The 16,488-nt window shown below is 40.5% G+C and overlaps 1 protein-coding gene across 1 annotated transcript in view; it reads left to right on the plus strand.

The window, feature by feature from the left end:
- The window catches only part of AOX1 (aldehyde oxidase 1), a 79,863-nt gene that overhangs the window by 9,180 nt on the left and 54,195 nt on the right, over positions 1 to 16,488 (plus strand). Inside the window, exons 3-8 of the mRNA XM_032354359.1 lie at positions 1,710 to 1,806; positions 2,294 to 2,402; positions 3,860 to 3,986; positions 5,944 to 6,005; positions 14,720 to 14,809; positions 16,047 to 16,127. Coding sequence (XP_032210250.1) covers positions 1,710 to 1,806; positions 2,294 to 2,402; positions 3,860 to 3,986; positions 5,944 to 6,005; positions 14,720 to 14,809; positions 16,047 to 16,127 — 566 coding nt within the window. The remainder of the gene's footprint in view (positions 1 to 1,709; positions 1,807 to 2,293; positions 2,403 to 3,859; positions 3,987 to 5,943; positions 6,006 to 14,719; positions 14,810 to 16,046; positions 16,128 to 16,488) is intronic.

Here is a 16,488-nt window from a genome sequence, read left to right on the forward strand (position 1 = left end):
GATCTCTGTCAAATAAATAAATAAAATATTAAGAAAAAAAAGAAAAGCTTTCTAAATAAAATCATGTAAGGATTGGATTCTTAGCCTGCAATGCATAAACTCCAGTGGGCTTCCTGATGTCTATAGACCCCCACTAAATTTTATGCAGAATTACATGAAAATGGGAATTTGTACATTTTTATTCCTTCGAGAGAGAGAGAGAGAGAGAGACTCCCCAAAGAGTACACAACTCAAAAAACATCAATAACAATGTTCTGGAAGTCATTCAAGATCTTTGGACAGAAAAACAATGAACACTTATTTCCTGGTTATCCATGGTACTAATGTGTAATATTTAAGATCTGGTTCACTTGTGAGTTACAGAAAATCCCAAATTGCAGTAAATAAGATAGAAGTTAAAAGTTTATTCCTTTCTCATTGTGTTAGTGTCAGTTCTCTTAGAAGCAGACATTAATCTTAGGATTAAATGTGCAAGGGTTATATTAGGAAAACACCTGAGTATAAGGAAATAGGGAGCTAAAGAAGGCTCAGGGAGACATTAGACCACAATGGAAGTGATACCTGTAAAGAAGAGGGGATGAGGAGGCTGAGTGGGAGGGTCTAAGGCTGCTGGGCAGTCTAAGGCATGTACATCAAAGACACTGAGGCGTGGCTGACAAGGATTCCCCAGTCTCTCCATAGCACTGAGCCATTGGTGGGAAGCAACCATGGGAGTCATGGTTGTCATGGGAGTCATTGAAACCCATGGGAGTCATGGGAGTCAATGAAAACTGGGGTAAGAGAAAGGAAAATGCCGCAGTTGGGTCATTTGGTCATTTACCCTCCATGTTGAAGGAGGTCTGTGAAACACGTTCTCATGGCTGTTGCGCTCACATAAAGGAATCCCAGAGGTAGGTGGATTAGGGCTAGTAAAGTAGTGTCCCAACCTCATTAGGGGGCCAAGCTCCTTGTGTCTTGCTGCCCTACCCTCCTCAGCAGGCAACTTTCTCCTCATGGTCAGAGACAACTAACTGAAGTGTAGCCGCCATATCTGAACTCCAGAAAATAAGAAGCAGTAAGCAATGAAAAAGGCGGCATCCCTTTCCTTTTGAGGACATTTTGTTCTGGAAGTCATACACAGCACTACACTTACATCCCATTGGACAGCATTGTCATTAACCCCACCCAGCTGCAGAAGAGGCTGAGAAAATGTATTTTTTATTCTGGGCAACCATGTGTGTGGCTAAAAACTGGGGTTTCTTTTACCAGAAAAGAATGAGAGAACAGATATGAGTACAGAAGTAGCAGTTTCTGCCACTGGGAAGCAGAGAAATACAGTGAACATGGATAATAACACACAAATATTCCAAGAATGATATACAGTTTGACATTTTACTTTGTATGTCATCAAAGATACAGATAAGGATATAGATAAATGTGCAATGTACTCATACTTTCAAATATTCAGGCCTTTATATGTAGAAACTTCTTTTTTTAGTTGGGCCCTGTTTTGGTAATATGATGTCCCATTGTTTTGAAAGGGAGGGTACTAAATATAATACACAAATGGAAATCAGGACTCTACAAGATTCTAAAAAATAGCAGCTAGGACATCATTTGAACTTAACTATATGTTCAAGAGATTTTTGATGATGTTGTCCTCTAAGGTCAGAGCTATTCTAGGAAGAGAATTTTGGAAAACACATTATCTTTAACCACGCTTTTTCCAGTTCGACTCACAGGAACTAAGTACGGCTGTGGAACAGGTGGCTGTGGTGCCTGCACAGTGATGATATCACGATACACCCCCACTACCAAGAGGATAAGGTACCTTGCAGCAAAGTCCAGACACGGTTGTATTTTTGAAGTCTTGAACTTTGTTTTGTTCCTTCACCTGATGAATATGTATGTGTATGTGTGGTCTACATATAAATGTATTGTCTATCTTCCCTTAATTAGGATATATACTCTACAAGGACAGGAACTTTATAAGTCTTATTGACCAATGGATCCTAGTGCCTCAAACTTTGCCTGGCACATAGTAGACACTCAATAAATCTTTCCATTTAATTATAAATGAATAATATTCTTCCAATCTTTCTTTTGTGTGGGTATCTATATGGATGCAGTTCTGTTTAAGAACCTGTATATTTTGGTTCTAAAACCTGGGCATGAACTGAGGATAGAAGGTATTTGCAATGTCTGAAGCGTTGTACAAAACCTGCCATATTGGAGGTGCTGGGTGAACGCTCATCCAGCAAATTGTTTCCTACTGGGTATAATTTACTTTGTGTTTCCCTTTTGCATTCTGAAGCCATCATGCCGCCAATGCCTGTCTGATCCCCATCTGCTCCCTGTATGGGGCTTCTGTCACCACGATAGAAGGCATAGGAAGCACCAAGACCAGGATTCATCCTGTTCAGGTAAGGCTGGGCTTCTTCCTCAGAGGGTTTTTGTGCTTCAGAAAGTGCAGCAAGGCCCAGTGGTTAACATGGTAGGACAGTCTGAGCCCTGCAGTTTGGTCACTGCCTATACATGGAACTGAGCTTGAGGCCAGGAGTGACACCTGCTGTGTGTGTTTTACAACTGATTTCTTAGAAAAATGCTTCTTCAAGAATAGAGGCCTTTTTCTTTGGGAAGAAAAGCCCAACATTGCTGTGTTTGGTTTTCATGTTCTAACTGGATAGGACCTCTCCATCTTACATCTTCCAAGTTCAAAGAAATGAGGGCTGTAAGTATTGAGGGTTGTGATTTCATCCTTTTCCCCCCACACACAAAATGGAAAATAATCTTATTTTAAAGCTGGATGAAAATCTCATCTCCAAAAAGGATTTTTAAAATGTAGGTCTTGTTCAAAAGACAGATGATAGGAGTTTTAATAAATTGGGAGGCTTTTCTCCTAAGGCAGCACCTTGTTAGAAAGACACCTTTCAAAGGAAAGACACCTCAGACTCCTGGCCCTTTAAATTATTTATATGTTGCCCGTAAAAAGTAGCTGTTGCTACTTGTTTTCATCTAGGTTACTGAAGGTCACTTATGAGGAGAGGACCAAAGAGGGAAAAGGTAGGGACAACATAGAGAATAACCACACTTCACGTTCCCTGGGCTTGAGGAATGTCGGGTCCTGTCTATGTCCTGTGAAACCTCATTACCTACAGGGAGCAAATCCTGCCTGGGTGCTCCTGTGAGAAGAGGCAGTTCACGGCTGTGAGACAGCATTTCATTTAGTAGCTGCTGCTGAGCTCCTGGGGTTGCAACGGAGCCAGAAGACCGCTTCCATAATGGGGCAGCGCCTTTGAAGTTAGACTCCGAAGAGAAAATGCTGGGAGGGAAAAGGTTTGGTCGAGAAAGAGGCAGTGTTTCCATCTTGACTGTTTTGTGGATTAACGGCTGCACTTTGCCAGCTCCTGTGTGCTGAAGTGATAGGGTGATCGTGGGCAGCTACAAGGCACTCGGGGGTTTGGCTTGGTTCGGTTTTCTCAACATGCGCACAATTTGCTTCACTTCTCTGAGGGACTTAAAGGGGGTGAGCCTTATTTCTGTGATTCCCATTCTGGATTATGTATTGAAACCACTGCGGAATCTAAAAAATACAGGTCTGTGCTCTTGGTCTGGGCTGCTTCCTGGCCCTTGGAAATTTTAAGTTCCCCTGGTGATTCCAAAGGCTGAGAGCCTTTAATGAAAGTCAAGGACCAGTAATCACAGCCACCCAGTCTGAGAAAAGGAGACACCTAGGATGAGAAGAATTTTCCAGGACCTCTTCTCCAGTTTTATTGTGCAAATGGGCTGCCCGGGGATCTTGTCAGAGTACAGATTCTGATCCGGTAGGTCTGGGATAGGGCCCAAAATTCTGCATTTTCTAATCTTGCTGTGCTTCCAGGAAAGGATAGCCAAGTGTCATGGCACTCAGTGTGGCTTCTGCACCCCTGGAATGGTGATGTCCATCTACACGCTGCTGAGGAACCATCCAGAGCCTTCTCTGGAGCAGATAATGGAAGCCCTTGGTGGTAGGTTATATATACATGTGCTTTTGTTTTAATAATGGCGATGGTCAGAGGTGACGGTAGACACTCACCGTGTGCCACGTGCGGTATTCATGTTGTACAAAGATTGTCTCATTTACCCTTCATGATACCAGTGCAAGGTAGGCATTGTTACTATCTCCACATCATACATGGAGAAACTGAGGTTTAGAGAGAATTTATTTAAAGTTGTACCACCAATAAGTGGAAGAATTACTTTGTCCAAATCAGGATTCACACAAGATCCACACATTTTCCTTGGCTGATACATTCCTTGTCTCTCTTGATTTATGAAAGTCTCCTCCCTGCCTGGGTGGCTCAGTCCATCTTTCCTGTCCCCCTGCTCATGCTCTCTCTGACTGTCTCTCTCTTTCTTTCAAATAAATAAATAAAGTCTTTTTTTTTTAAAGTCTCCTCCCTCCTTTATTTTTTCCCCCCCTTTAGAGAGAAAGGGCACAGGCAGACAGAATGGCAGGGAGAGGCAGAGGGAGAAGCAGGCTCCCTGCCGAGCAAGGAGCCCGATGTGGGACTCGATTCCAGAACCCTGGGATCATGATCTGAGCCGAAGGCAGCTGCTTAACCAACTGAGCCACCCAGTCCTCCCTCCCCTTTTTACTGTTCTCTTATTTTTTAAAGATTTTATTTATTTATTTGAGAGAGAGAGAGAGAGCACAAGCAGGGGGAGTAGCAGAAGGAGAGGGAGAAGCAGGCAGAGGGAGAAGGGAGACACCCCGCTGAGCAGAGAGCCCGACGCGGGGCTCAATCCTGGGACTCTGAGGTCATGACCTGAGCTGAAGGCAGATGCTCAATCCACTGAGCCACCCAGGTGCCCCTATTTGCTTATTTTTACAAACATGACAAAGTCCATTTATTCATTTACTCTTGGAAGGGGTCCAGCTGTCTCCACATGCCACTTTCTCCCAGGGAGGGGTGCTCTCAGGATCCCGTTAGCTATCAGAGGACTCCGATGAATACACCATGAGATCAAAGACGTTGAGATCTTCTGGTGATACTTATTTCAAATAACTGTCTTTATCCAGTCTAGAGTGATTTTACCAAGTTCAGCGGCTCAGTGTGTGTGTGGATGCAGGAAGTCTTCATTTACAAGATTCTAAACAAATGTTTAAAATAATAGCCCCCAGATCCCAGTGAAACTGTCCGTGGGTCTATCTGTCCCATCTCCTGCCTCCCAAGGACCCTGTTTCCCTGCCAGAGAACACGAGGGTAGAGCTCGTGAGTCTAGCTCTTCCGCACACCTGAGGACCAGAGCAAATGGAAGTAGGAAGGAGAGATGCAGCACGGGAACTGTCTCTTGCCTGATTTCCTTTAGATCCCATTATGCATTGGATCTCGTGACTATTTATAATGTGAACAAGGGGTTTTCAGATTTTAGAGTGCTTAAATCTTTCATGGTGGAATTTGTAGAATGGAAGTTCCTGGGATTAAACACCAGATAGCTTGCTTCAGATTGGCTTTATTTTTTTAATAACACTTCAGATTTGTGGGTGTGGGGTGAATGTGGGCTATGGACCACTGTGAGAGAAATACTGCCCTAATGATTTGTTATAAGTGTGTGCCTAGTTGTTTCTGAAGTTTAATAATTCCCTTTGTTACTACAAAAAGTCTTTGATCAATCAGCTGAAGCTTAGCTCTTGAATGTGCCTATAGACCAAGTTTTTAGCTTGAAATCAATGTGTTCCTTGATCACCTATCACAAGCAGAAGATATGAAACTGTTTACAGAGAGAAAAAACAAATAACTGGGTTGTTCAGCTCTACTTCAGAACCCTCAACTTAATATCCCAAGTTGCTGATGAAAAATAGACTGAAATGTCTAACGGGGCCTTCTTCTTGGATGGGGGTTCTGACTTTCATCATGCACTTGGCAGACTGTGCCTCTCTCTAGGTTAGTTGAGTAATACAGTTGAGTTTTTCTCCTTCAGGTAACCTATGCCGTTGCACTGGATATAGGCCCATAATTGATGCATGCAAGACGTTTTGTAAAGTAAGTAGAAAGGAATTTTTTTTTAAAAAGATCTTATTTATTTATTTATTTATTTATTTGAGAGAGGGAGAGAGAGAGATTGAGTGTGGCAGGAGGAGGGACAAAGGGAAAGGCAGAGAGACTCTATTTATTTATTATGAACATATAATGTATTATCTCCCCCAGGGGTACAGGTCTGTGAATCATCAAGCTTACACATTTCACAGCACTCACCATAGCACATACCCTCCCCAATGTCCATAACCCAGGCACCTTATCCCTCCCCACCCCCACCCCCCACCAACCCTCAGTTTGTTTCCTGAGATTAAGAGTCTCTTATGGTTTGCTCCCTCCCCAGTCCTATCTTGTTTCATTTTTTTCCCCTCTCTACCTCCCACAACACCTCGCCCTGCCTCTTAACTTCCTCATATCAAAGAGATAATATGATAATTGTCTCTCTCTGATTGACTTATTTTGCTTAGCATAATACCATCTAGTTCTTTCCATGTCATTGCAAATGGCAAGATTTCAATTTTTGATGGCTGCATAGTATTCCATTGTGTGTGTGTGTGTGTGTGTGTGTGTGTGTGTGTGTGTGTATGTGTGTGTGTGTGTGTGTGTGTGTATACACACCACATCTTCTTTATCCATTCATCTGTCAATGGACATCTAGGCTCTTTCCATAGTTTGGCTATTGGTGGACTTGCTGCTATAAACATTTGGGTGCACGTGCCCCTTCAGATCACTAGAGTTGTATCTTTTGGGTAAGTATCCAGTAGTGTGATTTCTGGGTCATAGGGTAGCTCTATTTTCAGCTTTTTGAGGAATCTCCATACTGTTTTCCAGAGTAGCTGCACCAGATTGTATTCCTGCCAACAGTGCAGGAGGGTTCTCCTTTCTCCACACCCTCCAACATCTGTCATTTCCTGATTTGTTAATTTTAGCCATTCTGACTAGTGTGAGGTGGTATCTCATTGAAGTTTTGATTTGTATTTCCCTGATGCTGAATGATGGGGAGCACTTTTTCATGAGTCTGTTGGCCATTTGGATATCTTCTTTGCAGAAATGTCTGTTCATGTCTTCTGTCCATTTCTTGATTGGATTATTTGTTTTTGGGTGTTGAGTTTGAGAAGTTCTTTATAGGGGCGCCTGGGTGGCTCAATGGGTTAAAGCCTCTGTCTTCAGCTCAGGTCACGATCTCAGGGTACTGGGATCGAGCCCCGCATTGGGCTCTCTGCTCAGCAGGGAGCCTACTTCCTCTTCTCTCTCTGCCTGCCTCTCTGCCTACTTGTGATCTCTCTCTGTGTCAAACAAGTAAATAAAATCTTTTAAAAAAAAAAAAAGAAGTTCTTTATAAATTTTGGATATGAGCCCTTTATCTGATATGTCATTTGCAAATATCTTCTCCCATTCTGTCAGTTGTCTTTTGGTTTTGTTGACTGTTTCCTTGGCTGTGCAAAAGCTTTTGATCTTGATGAAGTCCCAATAGTTCATTTTTGCCCTTGCTTCCCTTGCCTTTGGTGATGTTCCTAGGAAGATGTTGCTGCGGCTGAGGTCGAAGAGGTTGCTGCCTGTGTTCTCCTCAAGGATTTTGATGGATTCTTTTCTCACATTGAGGTCCTTCATCCATTTTGAGTCAATTTTTGTGTGTGGTGTAAGGAAATGGTCCAGTTTCATTATTCTGCATGTGGCTGTCCAATTTTCCCAACACCATTTGTTGAAGAGACTGTCTTTCCTACTTTGTCAAAAATTAGTTGAACATAGAGTTGAGGGTCCATTTATGGCCTCTCTATTCTGTTCCATCGATCTACGTGTCTGTTTTTGTGCCAGTGCCATACTGTCTTGATGATTACAGCTTTGTAATAGAGCTTGAAGTCTGGACTTGTGATGCCACCAACTTTGGTTTTCTTTTTCAATGTTCCTCTGGCTATTCAGGGTCTTTTCTGGTTCCATATAAATTTTAGGATTGTTTGTTCCATTTCTTTGAAAAAAATTGATGGTATTTTGATAGGGATTGCATTAAATGTATAGATTGCTTTAGGTAGTATAGACATTTTTACAATATTTGTTCTTCCAATCCATGAGCATGGGACATTTTTCCATTCATTGTGCCTTCCTCAATTTCTTTCATGAGTACTTTATAGTTTTCTGATTCTTTGCCTCTTTGGTTAGGTTTATTCCTAGGTATCTTACTGTTTTGGCTACAATTATAAATGGGATCAACTCCTTAATTTCTCTTTCTTCTGACTTGCTGTTGGTGTATAGAAATACAACTGGGGGTACCTGGGTGGCTCAGTGGGTTAAGCCTCTGCCTTCAGCTCAGGTCATGATCTCAGGGTCCTGAGATCAATCCGCACATCGGACTTTCTCCTCAGCGGGGAGCCTGCCCCCCCCCCACCTGGCTCTCTATCTACTTGTGATCTCTCTGTCTGTCAAATAAATAAAATCTTTTAAAAAAATTTAAAAAGAAAATAAAAGAAATGCAACACTTTTCTGTGCACTGATTTTATGTCCTGACACTTTACTGAATTCCTATATGAGTTCTAGCCATTTTGGAGTGGAGTCTTTTGGGTTTTCCACACAAAGTATCATATCATATGCAAAGAGTGAGATTTTTACTTCTTTGCTGATTCGGATGCCTTTTATTTCTTTTTGTTGTCTGATTGCTGAGGCTAGGACTTCAGTACTATGCTGAATAACAGTGATGATAGTGAATAGCCTTGCCATTTTCCTGACCTTAGGGGAAATTTTCTCAGTTTTTCCCCATTGAGAATGATATTCGCTGTGGGTTGTTCATAGATGGCTTTGATGATATTGAGGTATGTATCCTCTATCCCTACACTGTGAAGAGTTTTGATCAAGAAAGGATGTTGTACTTTGTCAAATACCTTTTCAGTATCTATTGAGAGTATCATATGGTTCTTGTTCCTTCTTTTATTAATGAATTGTATCACATTGATTGATTTGCAGATGTTGAACCAACGTTGTAGCCTAGGAATAAATCCCACTTGGTCATGGTGACTAATCCATTTAATGTACTGTTTAATCCTATTGACTAGTTTTTTTTTTTTTTTAAGGTTTAAAAAAAAAATCTTTTTATTTATTTATTTATTTTTAAAGATTTTATTTATTTGTTTGACAGACAGAGATCACAAGGAGGCAGAAAGGCAGGCAGAGAGAGAGGAAGGGAAGAAAGCTCCCCACTGAGCAGAGAGCCCAATGCAGGTCTTGATCCCAGGACCCTGGGATCGTGACCTGAGCCGAAGGCAGAGGCTTTAACCCACTGAGCCACTCAGACACCCCTATTTTTTAAATTTATTTTCAGTGTTACAGAATTCATTGTTTATGCACCACACCCAGTGCTCTATGCAATACGTGCCTCCATAATACCCACCACCAGGCTTACCCAGGCTTAGGTGGTCTTTCCATCTCAGTATGGATATGTTTACATACATAGTCATTTAAAGACTTTATTTCCTTGCTGATCTTTTGCTTAGGTGGTCTGTCCATCTCAGTGGGAGAGGGAGGGCTGTTAAAGTCCCCGACTATTATTGTATTACTGTCAATGTGTTTCTTTGATTTTGTTATTAACTGGTTTATATAATTGGCTGCTCCCACATTAGGGGTATAGATATTTAGAATTGTTAGATCTTCTTTTTGGACAGACTCTTTAAGTATGATATAATGTCCTTTCTCATCTCTTATTATAGTCTTTGGCTTAAAATCTAATTTATCTGATATAAGGATTGCCACCCAGCTTTCTTTTGATGTCTATTAGCATGGTAAATTGTTTTTCACCCTGTCACTTTAAATCTAGAGGTGTCTTTGCATATCAGTGGGTCTTGTTTTTGTTTTTAAGATTTTATTTATTTATTTGACAGGCAGAGATCACAAGTAGGCAGAGAGGCAGGCAGAGAGAGAGGAAGGAGCAGGCTCCCCGCTGAGCAGAGAGTCCGATGCGGGGCTTGATCCCAGGACCCTGGGATCATGACCTGAGCGGAAGGCTCAGCCAAAGGCTCACTGAGCCACCCAGGTGCCCCGGGTCTTGTTTTTCTTACCCATTCTGATACAACTGTGTCTTTTGATTGGGGCACTTAGCCCTGGGGCAATTGGCCCACCAGGAAATTAAAGAACTTTACATTCAGGGTAACTATTGAAAGATACGAATTTAGTACCATTGTCTGTAAGGTGACTGTTACTGTATATTGTCTCTGTTCCTTTCTGGTCTGTTACTTTTAGGCTCTCTCTTTGCTTAGAGGACCCCTTTCAATATTTCCTATAGGGCTGGTTTGGTGTTTGCAAATTCCTTTCATTTTTGTTTGTTCTGGAATCTTTTTATCTCTCCTGTTTTCAATGACAGCCTAGCTGGATATAGTATTCTTGGCTGCATATTTTTCTCGTTTAGTGCTTTGAATATAACATGCCAGTCCTTTCTGTCCTGCCACGTCTCTGTGGATAGGTCTGCTGCCAGTCTAATATTTCTGCTGTTGTAGGTTACAGACCTCTTGTCCCAAGCTGCTTTCAGAATTTTCTCTTTGTCACTTAGACTTGTAAGTTTTACTATTAGATGATGGGGTGTTGACCTATTTTTATTGATTTTGAGGGGGGTTCTCTGTGCCTCCTGAATTTTGATGCTTGCTCCCTTTGCCAAATTAGGGAAATTCTCTGCTATAATAATTTGCTCCAGCATACCTTCTTCCCCTCTCTCCCTTTCTTCTTCTTAGAGAGAATCTTAAGCAGACTTCCTACGAGTGTGGAGCCCTTCAGAGGGGTTACCAGAAGTGACTAGGGGAACAGCCATTGTTACTAATACAAGGTCCCTTCTTATCTCAGGCTCTGTAATTGCTCTTTGTTATTTGATCTTGGGCAGGTGTTTGCTCTCATCCATTGAGCTTGCCTGGAGAGTCCCATAATGAGCGCCTAAGCACTTTGATACTGGCTATGGGTCATTGTTTTGAGGAGTTTTCCCTTATCTGTTTGTGTCAGGTGCTCTGCCCACCCCCATACTCCTGTTGCTCCTGCAGCCCTCTGTATATACTCCTGGCACAGCAGTGGTCACACCGTGGTTTCACTCCCGTTTGCTCTCCCATCTCTCCCATCAGACAATGGGCTGCTTGACAGCAGGGTCTGTGTGTCTGTAGGGCTGGGCCCCATGCACTTATTGAATAGTCACTTGTTCACTATCTGCTGCATGAATAAGTGAACAAACAATCTGGAAATGAGGGACAGAAGATTGCCCTTTGTACTCAACTATAAAATCAATATGTCATAAATAAGAACCGAGCGATAGCCATAGTAATTGTTAATATCTATCATTAATAAAATATTAAATATTAATATTGTTAATATTTATTGCTGAGTGCCAGACGTTGTTATAAGATTTTTACATATTTTAGCTTGTTGAATAATCACTACTATTCAAATTTTCTCAAAACCTTAGACTTTTTTAAATTAGAAGTTGGTATGGATATGTTTACATACACATGGTTCTTTTTTCATAGCATTTAGCAGTATTGATTCTGTATCATGTTTCAGCTGGTAGTCACCTGTTTTATTTAATTGTTAGTAGAGGGGACTTTGCTTCCTGCCTAGTGTTTGCATTTCATCTCCAGCTTTAGCAACTCAACCCAGAAGACCAGCTCCACCTGAGGCTGGATAAGCTGCTTTTCCTTCTAGATGAGGACCAGGTACCAAGCTTGAATCAAGATTTAGGCAATAGAGGAGTAACATCAGCAACACGGTGAAACGGGAGTTTTCTACTCTCTTATTCCCAAAAAACACCAATTTTGACACTCACTCTTGGATAAGAGTGATTTAAGGATAAGTCCAGGAGTCCAGTGGAGAAATCCCATCACACCAGTGGAACAACAACAACAGTAAATCCAAAGCTATATATTGAAGAGAGTGAAAGAAACTGTTTCACTCTATCTGCATCATCCTTCCCACAACGTGGCATAGTTCAGTGCCAAGTCAGACCTTCTTGGCTCCTGATTTACCCCATGAGGGAACGTTCTCACGTTCTCATGTGAGTGGGTATCTGGCTTCCCCAGCTGTGTGGACACTGCCAAAGAGGCCCACTTATTTCTCACCTCATCCAGAATACTGAGGAGTGATGCACAATCTGGGGACAGGAAAGGGTGGGAGGAGAGAAGCCAAGGCTCTGAGAGGGCATCAGTAGAACATGAATCCAACTAACCATGAGCAACAAGAAAACACAGATAATTCAGCAAGATCAGGAAAACAACACATGAACTAAATGAGAAGTTTGACAGAGAGATAGAAATAATTACAGGCAAGCAGAAATTCTGGAACTGAAGAATACAATGAATGGAATCAAGAACAAGACAAGGATGCCCACTCTTGCCATTTCAGTTCAACATAGTACCAGAAGTCCTAGCCAAACAATTAGGCAATAAAAAGAAATAAAAGTCATCCAAATTGGGAAGAAAGGAGTAAAATTTTCTGTGCACATGACTTTATATATAGAAAACCCTGAAGACTCCACCAAAAAAATTGTTAGAACTAATCAATGAATTTAGTAGTGTTGCAGGATATAAAATCAACATACAAAACTCAGTTGTGTTGCTATATACTAACAAGCTATCAGAAAGGTTAAGAAAACAATCCTATTTATAATAGCATCGATAACAATAAAATACTTAAGAATAAATTTAACCAAGGGAGTGAAAGATCTATACACTGAAAACTATAAGACAATGTTGAAAGAAATTGAGGAAAACAGATATAAATGGAAAGATATCCCATGTTCATGGATTGGAAGAATTAATACTGTTAAAATGTCCATACTACCAAAGCAATCTACAGAGTTGATGCAATCCCTAAGAAAATTCCATTAGCATTTTTCACAGAAATAGAAAAAAAATCCTAATATTTGCAAGTAACCAAAAAAGACCCTAAATTGGCAAGGCAATTTTGAGAAAAAACAAAACTGGTTGCATCACAGATCCTGCTTTCAAACTATTTCACAAAGCTATAACAATTGAAACAATATGGCACTGGCATAAAACAGACCCACAGACCAGTGGAACAGAATTGAAATCTCAGGTATAAACTCATGCCTACACAGTCAACTAATCTTTGACAGTGAAGCCAGGAACACAATGATGAAAGGATAATCTCTTCAATAAATGGCTTGGGGAAACCTGAATGAATTGCACCTCTACTTTATACCACTCATAGATGAACTCAAAATGTATTAAAGACTTAACTGTAAGACCTGAAACCATAAAACTCCTAGAATAAAACAGGGGAAAAAACTTCTTGACATTGATCTTGGCAATGATTTTTTTGGGTATGAAACCAAAAGCACAGGCAACAAAAGGAAAAATAAGCAAGTGTTATTCTCTCAAACTGAAAGTCTTCTGCACATTGAAGGAAGCAATTAAATGCAAAAGCAGCCTACACAATGGGAGAAGATATTTGCAAACCATTAACCATAGGGAGTTAATATCCAATTATATAAGGAACTAATGCATTCAGTAGCAAAAAATAAAAGTAATTTGATTAAAAAATGGGCAAAAGATCTGAATAGAAATTTTTTTTAAAAAGACATACATATGGTCAACAGGTACCTGAAAAGTACCCATCATCACTAGTCAGCAGGAAAATGCTAATCAAAACCACAGTGAGATACCTCACACATGTTAGGATGGCTGTTATCAAAACGTCAAAAGTTAAATGTTGGCAAGGATACGAAGAAAAGGGTATCCTTGTTCACTGTTCATGGGAAAGTAAATTGGTATAGGCACTGTGGAAAACAATGTGGAATTTCCTCAAAAAGTTAAATATAGAACCACCATAGGATCCAACAATCCCACTTCTGGGTATATATCCGAAGGAAATGAAGTTAGTACCTCAAAGAGATATCTGAACTCCCATATTCGTTGCAGCATTATTCACTAAAAGGAAATAACCTAAGTGCCCATCAACAGATTAATGTACACACACACAATTATTATTCAGCCATGAGAAAGTGGGAAATCCTGCCATTTGCAAGAACATGGGTGAATCTAGAGGACATTACACTATGTGAAATTAGCCAGATAGAGGAAGACAATACTGTATGATCTCACATATATGCAGAAATTTAAAAAAAAAAAAAGTTGAACTCAGAGCAACAGAGCGCAATTGTGGTTGCCAGGGTCAGGGACTGGGAGAATGAGAGATGCTAGTTAAAGGGCACAAGCCTTCAGTTATAAGACAAGTAAGCTCTGGGAATCTAATTTGCAGCACAGTGACTATAGTTAATAAAATTGTGTTGTGCACTTGAAATTTGCTAAGAGAGTTGACCTTAAGTATTCTCACAACACATGCACGCAAAATGGTAACTATGTGAGATGATGGGTGTGTTTATCAAACTGATTGAGGTAATCATTTAACAAAGTATGCATATGTAAAGCAATCACATTGTGTGCTTTATTTTTTTAGAGATTTTATTTATGTATTTATCACAAAGAGAGCACAAGCAGGGGGAGTGGCAGGAGAGGGAGAAGCAGGCTCCACACCGAGCAGGGATCCTGACACAGGAGTTGATTCCAGGACCTGGGGGTCATGACCTGAGCCAAACGCAGATGCTTAACCAGCTGAGCCACCGAGGCATCCCCATATTGTGCACTTTAAAGATACAATTTTGTCAGTTTTATCTCAAGAAAGTTGAAAAAATACTTAGTAGAATCAGCAATAAATTCTTGATTATTTGTTTTTTTACCCTCTAGACTTCTGGCTGCTGTCAAAGTAAAGAAAATGGGGTTTGCTGTCTGGATCAAGGAATAAATGAATTAACAGAATTTGAAGAAGGAAATAAGGTCAGTGAGTTGTAAATTTTTTGTTAAAGTTTTCTCAGGACATGAACAGAAACCAACTTACTTTTAGGAAGAATAAATGGCTGCCTAAGTTGACTCATTTGAGGGATTTCAACATGGCCCCCACCTTCATTCTCCATCTTCATCCAAAAAAAAAAAATCTGTCCTAAACTTCATTCTTCTTTCCAGATATTATTCTGGTCCAAGAACAACTATCCATAGGAGAAAAAATGTTTTGATCCCTTATCCTTAATGTCTCTTAGTTTTTTTATGTTTTTGGTTTTTTTTTAATTTTTATTTATTTATTTTATTTTTTATAAACATATATTTTTATCCCCAGGGGTACAGGTCTGTGAATCACCAGGTTTACACACTTCACAGCACTCACCAAAGCACATACCCTCCCCAATGTCCATAATCCCACCCCCTTCTCCCAAACCCCCTCCCCCCAGCAACCTTCAGTTTGTTTTGTGAGATTAAGAGTCACTTATGGTTTGTCTCCCTCCCAATCCCATCTTGTTTCATTTATTCTTCTCCTACCCACTTAAGCCCCCATGTTGCATCACCACTTCCTCATATCAGGGAGATCATATGATAGTTGTCTTTCTCTGATTGACTTATTTTGCTAAGCATGATACGCTCTAGTTCCATCCATGTTGTCGCAAATGGCAAGATTTCATTTCTTTTGATGGCTGCATAGTATTCCATTGTGTATATATACCACATCTTCTCGATCCATTCATCTGTTGATGGACATCTAGGTTCTTTCCACAGTTTGGCTATTGTGGACATTGCTGCTATAAACATTCGGGTGCGCGTGCCCCTTTGGATCACTACGTTTGTATCTTTAGGGTCTCTTAGTTTTTTAAAAACCTTTTTCAAGGACTAGCCAAGCAAAGTGAAGACATTAGGGAAATGAAAGAACTGGCAGAGGGAGAAGGATGGAAGGGAATTTGGAGAAACACTCTTGTTCTCAGCTGCTGGTGCCTCCTCTGCTTTCCTAGACCTCAAAGAGAACACGCAGGAAGTTGAGCTTTGAGGACCATTGGCATCTGCACTGAGTTGCTAATAACTAGGTCTTTGTTAGAGCCCTTGACTTAGAACCAGAGACTGTGGCTGGCCAGTTGGCTTTGTTTCTGTCTGCTGTATGTCTTCTTCTCAGCTCATTCCACAAAGGATTTAAAGTAGTTAGAGTTGCCTGATGACAATAACTCCTGTTACTTTCTTTTCTTTTTTTAAGACAAGTACAAAACTCTTCTCAGAAGAGGAGTTTCTGCCATTGGATCCAACTCAAGAATTGATATTTCCTCCAGAACTAATGGTAAGGCAAAGTTGAGCTCATTCTAGAGGAATTCATGGTGAGATATTTAGGAAGGGTGTTTGCTTATGGATCCTCTTGGAAGCTGATTGGCAAATAACATCCATCTGCCATTCTTAACCCAAGCTCTAAAGATAGTTGATGGTTAAAAGTAGCAGATTTTATCTATAAGAAAATGTCATCACAACTTCTATAAATGTAGACATGTTTTCTACTTCTAGAATTGTTGAAGTTTATTCTTCCATAGAATGAAGGTTTGACATAATTAAGCATATTAAAATATTTTTAAACACTGAAGTGAATTCCTTGAAGATACACAAGCAGCAAAGTTAGATATAGGAGAACAGTCTCCAGAAGGAATAAA

Source organism: Mustela erminea, chromosome 8, assembly GCF_009829155.1.
Source record: "Mustela erminea isolate mMusErm1 chromosome 8, mMusErm1.Pri, whole genome shotgun sequence".
Classification (NCBI taxonomy): Eukaryota; Metazoa; Chordata; class Mammalia; order Carnivora; family Mustelidae; genus Mustela; species Mustela erminea.